Here is a 12716-nt window from a genome sequence, read left to right as displayed (position 1 = left end):
CCACCCCCAGCTCCAGCCCCGAAGCGGCAGGAGGGCAATGCCCCGAGCCCTGGGCTGGGCTCAGCCAGTCCCAGCCCCTCGGAAGGCGGAAATCCCCGTCGGAGGAGGGGGAAGCGGAATGGTCTGAGCCGGGCTAGACTGAAAGGCATAGAGCGGCTCAGGCAGCTGCAGCGATGAATCGACGCGGGTGAGTTAAGCGAGCGGGCGGGGGTCCTCAGCAAGGTGGGAGTGACTGGAGGGGTTCGGGGATATGGGAGAGCGGTGTGCGGGCTGTCAGCCCAACATGTGCCTACGATGCGTTGAGTTTTACGGAGTCTTTTTTGCTCGGGTTCGGGTGACGGATGAATGGGAGCGGGGCCGCTGGTTTCGATGGCACGAATTGGTGCTGTCTGAACAGCGGGTGGTAGCAAAGTGTCGCGGGCAGTCAGTCTCGTTTATCAATGAAAGCAATGGAAATAAAGATGTTGCTACAACACCGCGGGTAAAGCTGTAAAGCACACAGATGGCACAAAAGCCCGAAGTCATTATTGTAAGCATGAAGTCAGCTTTTATCGGGCTATTTTGTGCCAGAACAGCATCGTCCTGTGGCTGTAGAATAAGTAGTGCCTGAAAAAGCTGAGATGCTGGTAGAAAGATTTAACTCACTGAGCAAGAATGTACGAAAGAGGAAGTACAACTTTCTCCCATTTCACATGCTATTAAAAAAAAGAGCAGTAGAAGAAGAAGGTGTGGGAAGAAAAGGAGAAAAACCTTACACTGCCCTTAAAGTAATAATATTCTTTTTAAAAGAGCTATACTGGGGGGTCAATATGTTGGACACGAGCTGCACATACATACAGGGCAAAGAGGGATTTCACTGCTCTCTGCAGGCAAGAGCACCTCCCTGTTCCAACAGGAGCTTGGCATTAAGGGGAAGATTTGGGCTTAGACAGCCCACACAACCACATCTGCAAAATCCTCAGAGAATGAGTATCTGTAGGTCTGTCCAAGAGTACATGTGGCATAATCTGCTGAACTAACAAATCTAATCTGCTCATATGTATTAAAAAGTGGATTCTGGCTGATTAAGAATTCACTGATATCAGCAAATGCCTTCAATGGGACATTCCCTGTGGAGTCCCACAAAGAGTGATCAATTCTCATTCTCCGTTTAATGCAAATGACTTCCTATATCCAGAATTTCTGACTTGGGTGGGGAACAGCAAAACAAATGCAACCTGGGATTAAGAAATACATTGAGCTTTGAGGCAGACAGTTATGAGCTTGGCACATGATACACAGATACTCCTGCAGAGGGTTAATACAGCAGAAATACAGTATGAAACCACACGCGCCCAAAGTTGCTGCCAGGAACACAAGCAAAGCCGCCGCCTTGGAGTATTTAGTTACACGCACGTGGGAGACTTGCACTTCATGACTGACTGCAGATTTGCTAAGCTGAGTGCTACACTTCTATCTTTCTCAAAGCCCTGTAAAGGAGCATTAGATTAGTCAGGCTTTATAGGTAAATCAAACTGGGTATTCTTATATCAGTTATCAGGTGCAACTCTGCTGGGGAGGTCCTTCATTGATTACTTCTCCAAAGGAATAGAATACACCAAGCACTTTCCATTGAAACCTTTGAATGACAATGCACTATCACTGTTTCCTGTTTACAAGTTTTATTGAGGGCAGGAAACACACTGCTGCTTGCTGGGTCATAACTCCAAACAGCAGGACACGGAGCTCTGACCCAAACCTCAGCCTGCACAGCTACTTGCCTTCCAGTGATCTGAGTACAGGACAGGGATAGTGGGGCCTCCCATCCATCTGGATGCTTTGCTTTTAGCAGGAAAGATGGGCACAACACCAGCTATTCTGCTCTGGATTCCAATATCAGTGCACTTTGCTTCTATTTGTGGCCTCAGCCACCCACCCCCAGTTATGTTGTTTGCACAAGAAGTTTGTCAACTGTCAAAAATGCAAATGCTTTAAGGGGGGATTTGCATACTTGTCATTGGTACTTTATTTATCCACTTCTACGGCACTGAAACAATCAATATTGTGCTTATCTTTTGTGTAAACAATCCAGAAATTAAGACCTATTTTGTGACATTTCTGTTTGCTTTTTCTTTTAGTTCTGGATTTCTGTTACTGTTCCTTCACATCCTGAGAGCTGGTGAGTTGAGAACCCTGTAGTTAAAATGAATTTGCCCTACTTGGAAGTTCTTGGTCAAATAAGTGGGTTACAATTTAAACACTTGCATGTTTTCAGCAAACTCATGAGAATTCCTCAGTGATCTCTCTCATCAGGGAATGAAGATCAGTTTCTGCCTGTTTCCATACACAGACTAGGAAGGAATCATAGCAGTTTTACTCATATGATTGCTCTGCTTGCTTCACAGACATCCCCATTTATTTTTCTCTAAGCACCAACAGAAGCCCTTAGAAGTGGATGTTAATAACCAATCTAATGTGCTTGCACCAAGTCAGCACTTGTAATATGCCTTAATTATCCACTACTGTGTCAAGTGTCTAGTGTTAGCACATCATCTACTACAATCGCAAACACCTCTTTCAAAATAAAGGAAAGGTTAAAGGGCGTCACCTGGTGATATTTAAATATTTCTAGAGATGTCTCTACATTCTTCCTTAATAAGTGGGAAGCACCTAATGTCATGAAGGAAAATCTGTGTCCCCAAACACAGGACAAATTGTGCCAGTTTGTCACAATGGATGTTGGCTTGCCCATCCTATAGGAGACCAGTGAAGGAGGTGCCCCCAGGCAGTGCACTATGCAGCATCACTTTTCCCACTGCTTCAAGGAGTTTCCCCAGGTCTGAACAACATCCCTATACTATTCAACCCTGTTGCTTCTTCTTGTGCCCAGAAAAGGTCATAGGATAGGGAGCAGACACAGATTTCCTCCCTGCACTGTTTTTTAAAGCCAGATGCCCAACCCTTCAGACATGGGTGAGCTCATACTGAAACCATTTGTTCATCAGGAGAAGAGACTGCATCTGCCCTACCAGAGGCCTGAGAGCCAAATATGGCCTAATTCAGGTGGCTCTCAGGTGCTATAAGTGTCTAAAGGGCATGTCACTAGCTGTATATGGGCATGCTGGCTTATTTGTTCAGAGGGTGACGCCTGTAAGTAATAAAATCGTTAACACTATGGACATGCCCACTTTGAGACACCAGGTTGTTGTTGTTGTTTTTACTCACCTATATTTCCAGTCCTTGTGATTTCCCTACAGCATTTTTCTTATTCAAACAAAGTGATTATTGGTGCATTTGGACTTGAGTGTGTGTCTGCAGACAGTTTAATGTGACTATCCTCCAGTCGTGGCACTGGGAACAGTTAGACCCATGGAGGAATAAATAAGCAGAATGCTTTATAAGGTAAAAGGTCCCTTTGGAAAATATATAGACAAATAGACGAACACAGTTAGCCACTGATGAAGAGGAGCGGGTCAAGAAGAAGGAATGACTGAAGTGAGCATCATCACTTGTTAGAATACAAATACTGGAGTCACTGAGTCATTAAATCATTAATGTTGAAAAAGACCGCTTGTTCTCTCATCCATCTGCTGCCACCATTCCCACTGCCCACATCCCTCAGTGCCACATCCACACAGCTCTTGAACACCTCCAGGGACAGTGACTGCACCACCTCCCTGGGCAGCCTGTGCCACTGCAGCACTGCTCTTGCTGAGAAGAAATCTTTCCTCATATCCAACCTGAACCTGCCCTGGTGCAACCTGAGACCATTCCCTTTTGAGTCCAATTGTGATAGAATGTACTTGAAAAAATTCAACTTTTTTTTCATGCAACTTCCCCTCATTCTCCCTCTCTTTTTATTTTTGTAGTTACTGCACTGGAGAAGATTGTCAGTAAACCTGGGGACAATGTTACACTGAGTTGCATTTATGCTGGAAGAGAATTCAGCTTAGACAGTCTGCGAATATACTGGCAAATAGATGGTGATGAAGATACAAAGTCGTGTTCAGTAGTGCATGCACTGATCTCTGGTCAAGACAACGAAAGCCTGCAGTGCAGTCAGTTTAAAAACAGGACTCAGCTATTATGGGATAAACTAGGAGATGGCAATTTTTCCCTACTACTATTTAATGTCAGACAAGGGGATGAGCATACGTACAAATGTGTAGTGATGCAGACAGTTGAATATACCAGTGTGATTCACCAGGAGCAAGTGGTTCTAAGCCTAGCAGGTAAGAACTGTTACTGCTTGCACATGTTTGCCCACATTCTAATTCTAGTGGTCTTAGTGCCATTTTCATAGCATCTTTGAGCATGTACTAATGTTGGAAACATAACTTGGACTCAGTGACTCTTTATGGATCCCTTCCACCTTGGGATATTCTGTATTCTACTGCATTACTTTGCAGGAATTAAATCTACTTATTTGGAATGTTACAGATAGAGATTCTACAGCTGTAACAACCATTTATCCAGTGTTTGTTTGTTTTCTTCTTCTCAAATGGTCTGTCACTAATATGGCATACTTTCATTATTCTGAATTTAGTGAGTGTCATTGATATCTGCTCTCACAGATGACTGGGCCACAGCAGCTTAGAAACTTGCTTTCTTCCTTTGAAATTGGCATCAGCTTTCTGCCCTCCCAGAAGTTCTCGCAGACCTTTGGCTTATGTACTAAGCCAACAAATGTCTTCCTTTCAGGTTGTGTGGGTCTCATGTAACCCAGAGCTTCTGATTCAGAATCCATGTCAAGATTCTATCTTTCCAATACATCTCAAAGTTTTGACAACCATTTCCTTTCCCCTTTCCCTCCAGCTAGTTACAGCCAACCAATACTCAGTGGGCCGAAAAGAAACAGTTACAGCACTGGAGAAGAGGTGACTTTCAGCTGCAGATCTGACAATGGGTACCCTGAACCAAATGTTTATTGGATAAATAGAACAGACAACACACTCCTGTCTCAGTCAGATTTTAATATCGCCCAACATCCCGACGGCACTTACAGTGTTTTGAGCACATTGAAGGTTAATGCAACTTCTGATATGCAAATAGAGTGCTTCATAGAAAATAAAATACTGCAGGAAAACACATCTGCCAACTGTAAGTTCCTTTGTGATACCTTCTGTTTTCTGGATAGCAGATATTTCAACCAGTGTGTCTGTAGAGATGCACTAACAAGGGGCATGAAAAAAATGCAGTAGTTCCAAAAAGCACTAAGAATGCTCAGTTTTGGCCCAAGTCTTCTTAGCTATAGAATTTATTCTTCCGAAATAAATGTAGCACCCTTTTGAGCATGTCATGACAGTAGCACTGAGCAGCCCGTTTTCAAGGCAGTCACTAGACTCTACCTTCAGGTTCCTTACATTAGATTATTCTTCAAATGGTACCATGCAGTTGATCTGCAATACCTGAACTCTCTGTCTGATGGCTTCACAGTGCTTTATTTGCTTAGTGCTTTGTCTAGTTTTGATGTTCTGCTTTCAGTCACCAAAACTCAACTCGTGTGTTTCTTAAAGTAGGCCTGTAGCAAACAGTTACTATTAGCACAATTGAACAACACTCCTAATATCACAGATGTAATAAGCTATTTATTATCAGTATAAGTGACCGATAGTAAGAACACAAATATTTAGCCACTGTTTTTCACAAAAAATTGAAAGCTGTTAAAAAGTAAAAGCTTTAAGAGACTTACAGGTATAAGACCAATAGTGAATGTCACAGTCTCTATGAAGCTATGGAGAAAAGCTATTTGGAGTGATAGAGCTTCTTCTGAGCTGGCTGTTTAGTCTCCTTGCAGTTCTTTGTCCTGGCTCCCACCACCTTCTTTCCCAACTGAAACATGCAGTGTCCAAAGATTGGCAGGAAGGAAGAATGAAAATGAAGGTCATAGAAGCAGTATGATGACAAGGAAGGATGAAGTTGCACTGTATGATTATATTAACAAACTGCCTAAGCTAGAGGTAGGCCTTACTCAGAAGGAATACCATCATAACTACAGTGAGAGGAATAAAACAAATAATTAGTCCCTTGGTTGTTTTGTGTGTGTAAGACATAGTCACATCATTGCCTAATATGAAGTGAGCAAATTTACAACTTATTACATCCTTTTTCTATTTTATTCTAGACTCAGAGGAGTTGCAAAGCAATGGTACTAGCACAGGAAGTCATAAAGAAACGGCAAAAAGTGGACAAGGTGCTCAAGCAGCTGCAATTTTGTCAGTTGTCGTTCTGATGGCTCTTCTGACTGTACTAATCTGCTGGCTACGGAGACGGAAGTCCTCTCAACTAGTGTCATACACAGGTAACGAGGCCCTTCATTTGTGTGACTAAATCTCCAGGGAAGACCTGGGTAAAGTGGGGTAAATCTCTTGCCCAGCCCCTGCAGGAGCTGGTAGAGGCCACGTTCTTCCTTCAGAAACAGCCTATGAGTTGAGCTGGGCAACTCTTTTCCAAAACATGGAGAAGCAGAGTTCAAGCCCAGAAATCTACCCTTGCTGAAACAATGACCTAGACTGTAAGGAAATGGAGTATGGAGCCCATTTAGCTGTCCAAAAAATATTTAGCAGATTGAACTCTCAACTTTGATGGATGTTGCTTAATATTAATCTTGACAGTATAAAGATTTTGATTATCCTACACACTTAAAATACTGTTTATTTCAACAGATATTCATCAAAATTAAGACAGCAAGATGAACTAGAAATATGTTCCCATATTTGACTCAAGAATGACTTAACATCATAGGTTCATCGCTCATGCTGAGTGCAAGGCCTTTGGGTTAGATTTACTGAATTATATGAACTCAAAGATATAAAGCAGTGGCCTTATAACTCTCTCAGCCCTTTCCTCAAACTCTGTGAGCATTGCCAAAAGTGGCCTGAGAGTTTCACTTCCAGTAACAGGCTTCTTCAAGGTTTTGGTCCAAAGGCACAAGGAATCGGTGAGGACATTGAGCACGCTGGCTGGAGCCAACCCCCCCTCAACTCAGTAACTCCTGTGCAGATACTGTGGCAAAACTTGACAAATTGTTTTAAATGCTGATCCTCAAGCCTAGAAAACAATGACCACTGGTCCTATCAATACCCATGATAAAATGCTTGTTCCCTGCTTTCTTAGGTGTCGCATCCTTGAAAGACTTTTAGCTTAGCTACACAGACAGATAATTTATTTTGTGTCTATGAACCTAAGCCTGTACACAGCCAATTAAAAAAAAATAATAATAAATTTAAAATACTACTAATAAAAAAAAGTTAAAAAAATACTACTCATTTCCAAGGAAAACCGAGGTTCAGACCTTCCACATTTTCATAATCAAGAGGACAGCATGTTTAACGATTTGTTATTTATAGGAGGAAACAGAATGAAAAATCCAAGACATTTAGAAAAATAAACCCAGCACAGCCAACTTGTGAATGCACAAAGGGCATGAAATATCTGCCTATTAATTTGGTAATTTTTGCTGAAGCAAATGACTGCTGTCACTCTTTACAGAACAAACACAAAATACCATGGTTCTACCAAAGCTCGTAATATCTGAAACAATAGAAAGCATAGTCTGCATTAGCAGATGCGGTGAATGCACCAATTGATAACACCAAGCAGAAGCAAAATAATCCTTAAAAAGAAAAATGCCAAGAACTAACATTGTAGTCACACAAACTGGATCAGTGGTCACTTGTTTTCCAGACCCATCATGTAATCACAATCTGATCCATAAAAGCTGGTTTTGCTAAATATCAACAGACACTGCACTATTTCCAACAGAGAAATGTAGAAAGGATGACTTTTTCCCTTCAGATAGGGACACAGTTTCTTCTTCATTCCTATGTGTTGCATTAACATAAATCCTTGCAGTTCGTTAAATATCAGCCTTTTCCTCCCCTGACTTATACCAGGCCCTATGTGATTAGATCTCTGGGCTTAGCCCATGAGTAGAAAAACCTCTGTGACATAAATAAAAGTAAATATTTATTTTACATTGAAGGCTGCTATAGCAAAATTTGTTTATTGAAAACAAAACAAAGACACTTGCCTTGCAGATGCTGTATTTCCCTTGGCACATCTCTGCACCATTTGCAGAAGAGGAGGTGGGACAGCAGCCTTTATCTTATCTTACTATCAGAATCTGTCTCACCTCCAAGGGCAATTTTCTGCCAATAAACTTGTGGAAGACACTAAAAGGAAGGGGTCCTAAATCTTTTGATCATCCCAATCTGGGGGCAACTTAGACCAAAACCAGAGAAATGAGGATGATCCAGAGAATATGATCACTGACAAAAAAAATTGATTGTCGTTGCCTTTTCCAGTCTAAACAAAAACAAACAGAGACAAAATAACAATCTTCTTTGGAGAGTCCTCACAGAGGACACGTTATTTATTGCCCTAACCCCATGGACAACATGCTTTAAGGCACAGTGGATTTACACAGAGAAGATTTAAACTGCATGTTAGGAAAACAGCTTTTTTAAAGGTAATAGTTGATCACTACAACAGGGAATCTATGCAGGCTATCAAGTCTCCATCAGCCCAGCCATGCTGTCAGCCTGTTTTTTGTTTTTGATGGTTTTTATTAGTGGTTTTTCTGTTATTTTTATTTTTGAAAAACATTGAGGAAAGTCTGATAAATAGCCTAGGAGTAGCTGGTGCATCCCTGGGGCAAGAAGATGGTCTCTTAGAGAAATTCTATCTCAATTCAACTGTCATCAGAGATTTTCTACTGTGTTGTGTGATGGGGAGTAAGGCACTGCAGAGGTTGCACCCACCAGGAAGCTCTGCCATGAGATTCTGCTTTTCAACAGTGATATGTTTCTGTGTCTAGTGGTTTGAATGTGAAGACCATATTGCTTTGAGGGGTGGAATTGTGAATACTGCAAAAAACGAGAATTACCTACTGAGATGAGCTGCTGTTAGAAAGAAAAAGATTTTGTAAATGGCAGGAAGACAGGATGCAAAGAAGTGTAACTCCATCTCCATAGGATTGAATCTCTCCAGACATCGCAGTTGGTGCGGCAAGATGCTCCACTGAGAAGAAATTCAGAGCCTGATCCAAAACTGCTGTCCAGAGGGACCCCTTCACTGCCTGTAGAGGAGTCTCAGGAAGCTGGTTTCTTTTGACTACATATAGGCTTTATGTCTGATTTTCAGGTGATCCTGTGTGCAACCAGCAGTAGGACTTGATGATTCTTATGGGTCCCTAACAGCAAGGGATATTCCGTGATCTCTTTCTCTGAGATTATCTTAGAAGAAACCAAAAGTGCTACTGACATCCCTTTCTTATAGCTTAGCAGCTCATTCCGTTGGCTGTAAAAGAAAAATAACACTAGGAGATAATTATTTATGTAGGCTTTTGTTGTTTTTTAAACTTCTTTTTTTTTTTTCTAAAAATCAGTCATTTTGTTTTCACAGCACCTATTTAAATATCTAAAGGAAATGTCTGACAACAACTCGGGCAGCTGGAGGTGCATCAAGAGGAGCATCACCCCTTGTCTCAGCAGCAGCATTGCTTGTAATACAAGCGACAGGTTCCTGCAGGGTGTGCCAAGACTGATGGCAAAAAAAGCTTCTCCAGCAGAAGAAAAAACAAAATCCATTGGATTTCTGTTCTGACCAAGAACTTCCTCTCAACACCTGCTCACTTCTTTGGATGGTTTTCATTGATAGTATGCCAGTGTTTTGAGCTTACAATGGGGAAGAACAGTGAGCCTGGCACTTAATACAGCTACTCAGTTCTAGAGTCTCTCACCATCACCACTGAGGAATTTGGGTACGAGTAGCCATGTTTCAGAAGCATGGGAAGTTCTGTTTCCTCCTTACGCTGGCAATGACTACTGAATGTGAAGAGGCAGCTAAAAATGAGGAGGAAAAGAACCAGACTTTCTATGAAATGAGATTTGTAACTTTTTCCACCTTTCTCTACATACAGTACATTCTGTCACAGCCTGGTTTTACCAGCTACATGTTACTATGTACAGAATGAGCTAGAATATCTTGACCTGGACCTAATGAAACAGGTTTTGCCATGACCAGGTTAAGCACTGGATGCGCGAACAAAAATAAATCTCCTTTAAAGGCACTTGATATTAAAAAAATATTCCTTACTGAATATTCTGCCAAAAAGGAGACTTCAGCTTTCTACAGAAGCTGTTGCTTACTGTATGAAAGAACAACCTGTGGAAAACAGATTAAAAACAGTGCTCTCTCTTATGTTGATGTCAGGTTACCTTGACATATCTCTGGATGCAACAAAAATCCATATACAGATTCTGTTCAATTCAACTTGTCTTTATTTAAGGCCAGCAGCACCCAGGGAGAATTTTGAACTGATTTATTTTTTTAATGCCTCTTCTTGTCTCATCCTTTCACCAAAGAAAAAAGAGCATGAAGCAATCGGTATGTTAACTATGAACGTTCTTGACGTGATGATGGCTAAAGGAATGAAAGGGAAGGAAAGCAAAGAACTGCATTTTCTTCCATGCGCCATCATCCATGCCTGACTGGTTCAGCCCTGATTGAGCCAGCAAATAGATAAAGATAGCAAACAGTAAATGTGATGGGTAGCCTAAGATTTTGGAAGAGAATGTATTAGTTCTTTTCTGTTGGGGTGGGTGGTAGTAATGATTTTAATATCTCCTGCAGCAGTTGCTAGGCTAAAATTCTACTATGTCTGTAAGATGGCCTTGTTTGTCCCAGCTCCATGTAGAGAAGGCTGTCCAGCATCATCCATGAGTTAGGAAGTTTTTGTTTGTTTTTAATCCTTGTGAAGCTAATATATATATTTATATCTTTTTCTCCCTTTGTGCAAAACCCAGACGCATTTATTTGGTGACGCTTGTGTTGAAGCAATACCCCTATGTGAGCTCAGAGTTGGCTGTGTGCCACCACTGTCAGTATTATGTGGGAGTCCCACGGGCTCAACCTTTATGACGTTCAAGGGAAGGAAAAGTACAGCTCTCACTTGGTGCAATCTGGACTCACTCCCCAGTTTGAGTAGGATAGAAAAACTTTTAAAAAGTAATTATAAAATCCATGCTACAACTAAATAATTAAACTCATGTCTCCTGTTTTGGCTGCAAGTAACTGTGTACGATAGTGTTTTAAAGACATTTTATCTATGAATATCTATGAAAAGCATTGGATATTTTTTTTAACTTTTAATGTCTGTGAAAGCTGTTCTTTTATTTATTAATTCCACTTTGCCACTTTGTCTTCCAATTTCCAACCATAACATATCCTATCAGGTAGGACATTTAGCCCACGATATGTGTCAATAACTTAAAGCATGTCTGTAATCTTAAGTGTCCACTTTTCCTCATCTTATCTCTTGTCCATTAATCTAAGTGTACACTTTCTTCTGAGCCCACATCTAGTCTTCAGGCAAAATCTATTCAGTGTTTGCTGAAGAGAGAATGCAAGCTTGCAGACACCTTTGAAACATCACTGCCATCTGCACAGATGTGAAGGGCAACCATTTCCTGGTGGTTCAGTGAGCCATTTTCTCACTCTCTGTCCTGTGAAGTCGTTTTGTGTAACCTCTTTAGTGCCACCGTAACTGACAGAAGCCTTCTATAAAAACAGTTTTCCTCCTTTGTATTCTACCAGAACAAAAAACTGCAGTGCTTTGGAGATGTAAGGGGGTGACCTAGCAATCGCTCCACAGTATGCTGTTGAGAAAATTTATACCAGAGAAGTTCTTACTTCTGGTTTTACTTCATGATACATAGTGAATACATCTAAACGCAACAGCTTGCTCTTGCAGAATCCATACTTTCAACTGCTTTAAGTTTCCAGCTGTTTTTGAAGGCAAGAAAATCCTAGACAACGGCTGTTTGTTACTTGGAAATCCTGTAATAACAGTTTGTCATCACATACTATGTTTATATTTTAAATAAAAACCTATTAATACTTCTTTATGTTTGACTAAGTTTATCAGCACAATCAAGACAAGCCACAACAGAATCATGCCTCAGCTAAGGCAACAGTTTTACTGTCAGCCAGACTCCTCTGGTCATGCAAGTGGTCCTTTCCAAAGCCCTCAGATAAGAAGGGACTGATGAAACACAGAAGCTCTACTGGCTTTTGCTACATCTTGCTCTACACCTTGAACAAATGGAATGAAAGATGGGCAGTAGCTCAAATATAGCACAAAGTCTGGGCTGACACATTCTTTGCACACCCACCTTAGGAACCCCTAACAGAGCAAAGGCACAATGTTCCCTCCCACTTCCAGAACCAAAACCCTCACTGCACTGTCCCAAGGTGCACTTGAACATCAGCATCATTTTTTTTCCTTCCATTAAAGATATCAGCACGCATGAACCGTACCTCCCAAGCAACTTAAGCACCTTGCATAGAAAAGCATCACTTTCATTGTGCTGTGGGAAGACTCAAGACTTTCACAGAACAGCGAAAGGCTTTCATTGCGGGATGGCTGGTAAACCACAGATGAAAAGCCCTAAGAGAACACATAAGTTGCTACTTAGCGATCTGAATCCATCCTTAGGGCAGTCAGATTTTTTTTACTTAAGTCTTTTAATCTGTGAGAGCTGAAAACTGAAAAATACTTCCCTGTTTTGCACTTCAACAACTGTGTCTCCAGCCACCTTTACTCACTGCTCACATTACATCAGAAAACCTTAGTACAAAATGCTTCTGCAAAATGCCAAAATGATTCTTCTCATATTTGTGGCTATTAATTAATTAAAAAGACATGAAGGGAGAGAAACAAAAAGCCTGAACTT

General features: G+C 41.2%; 1 protein-coding gene across 1 annotated transcript; it reads left to right on the top strand.

Annotated features, from left to right (window-relative positions):
- On the top strand, nucleotides 1–11885 carry ICOSLG (inducible T cell costimulator ligand). The gene is made up of 6 exons (XM_015883936.2): nucleotides 1–187; nucleotides 2118–2158; nucleotides 3849–4211; nucleotides 4795–5079; nucleotides 6104–6280; nucleotides 9385–11885. Exons 1-6 carry the CDS (start codon nucleotides 174–176, stop codon nucleotides 9393–9395), a joined length of 891 nt encoding a protein of 296 aa, XP_015739422.1. The 5' UTR covers nucleotides 1–173; the 3' UTR covers nucleotides 9396–11885.
- The last annotated feature ends 831 nt before the right edge of the window (nucleotides 11886–12716 follow it).

Source organism: Coturnix japonica, chromosome 1 (genome assembly GCF_001577835.2).
Source record: "Coturnix japonica isolate 7356 chromosome 1, Coturnix japonica 2.1, whole genome shotgun sequence".
In the NCBI taxonomy this organism is placed as follows: Eukaryota; Metazoa; Chordata; class Aves; order Galliformes; family Phasianidae; genus Coturnix; species Coturnix japonica.
The sequence above is the reverse complement of the archived record's forward strand: the minus strand, read 5'-3'. Positions and strand labels throughout refer to the sequence as shown.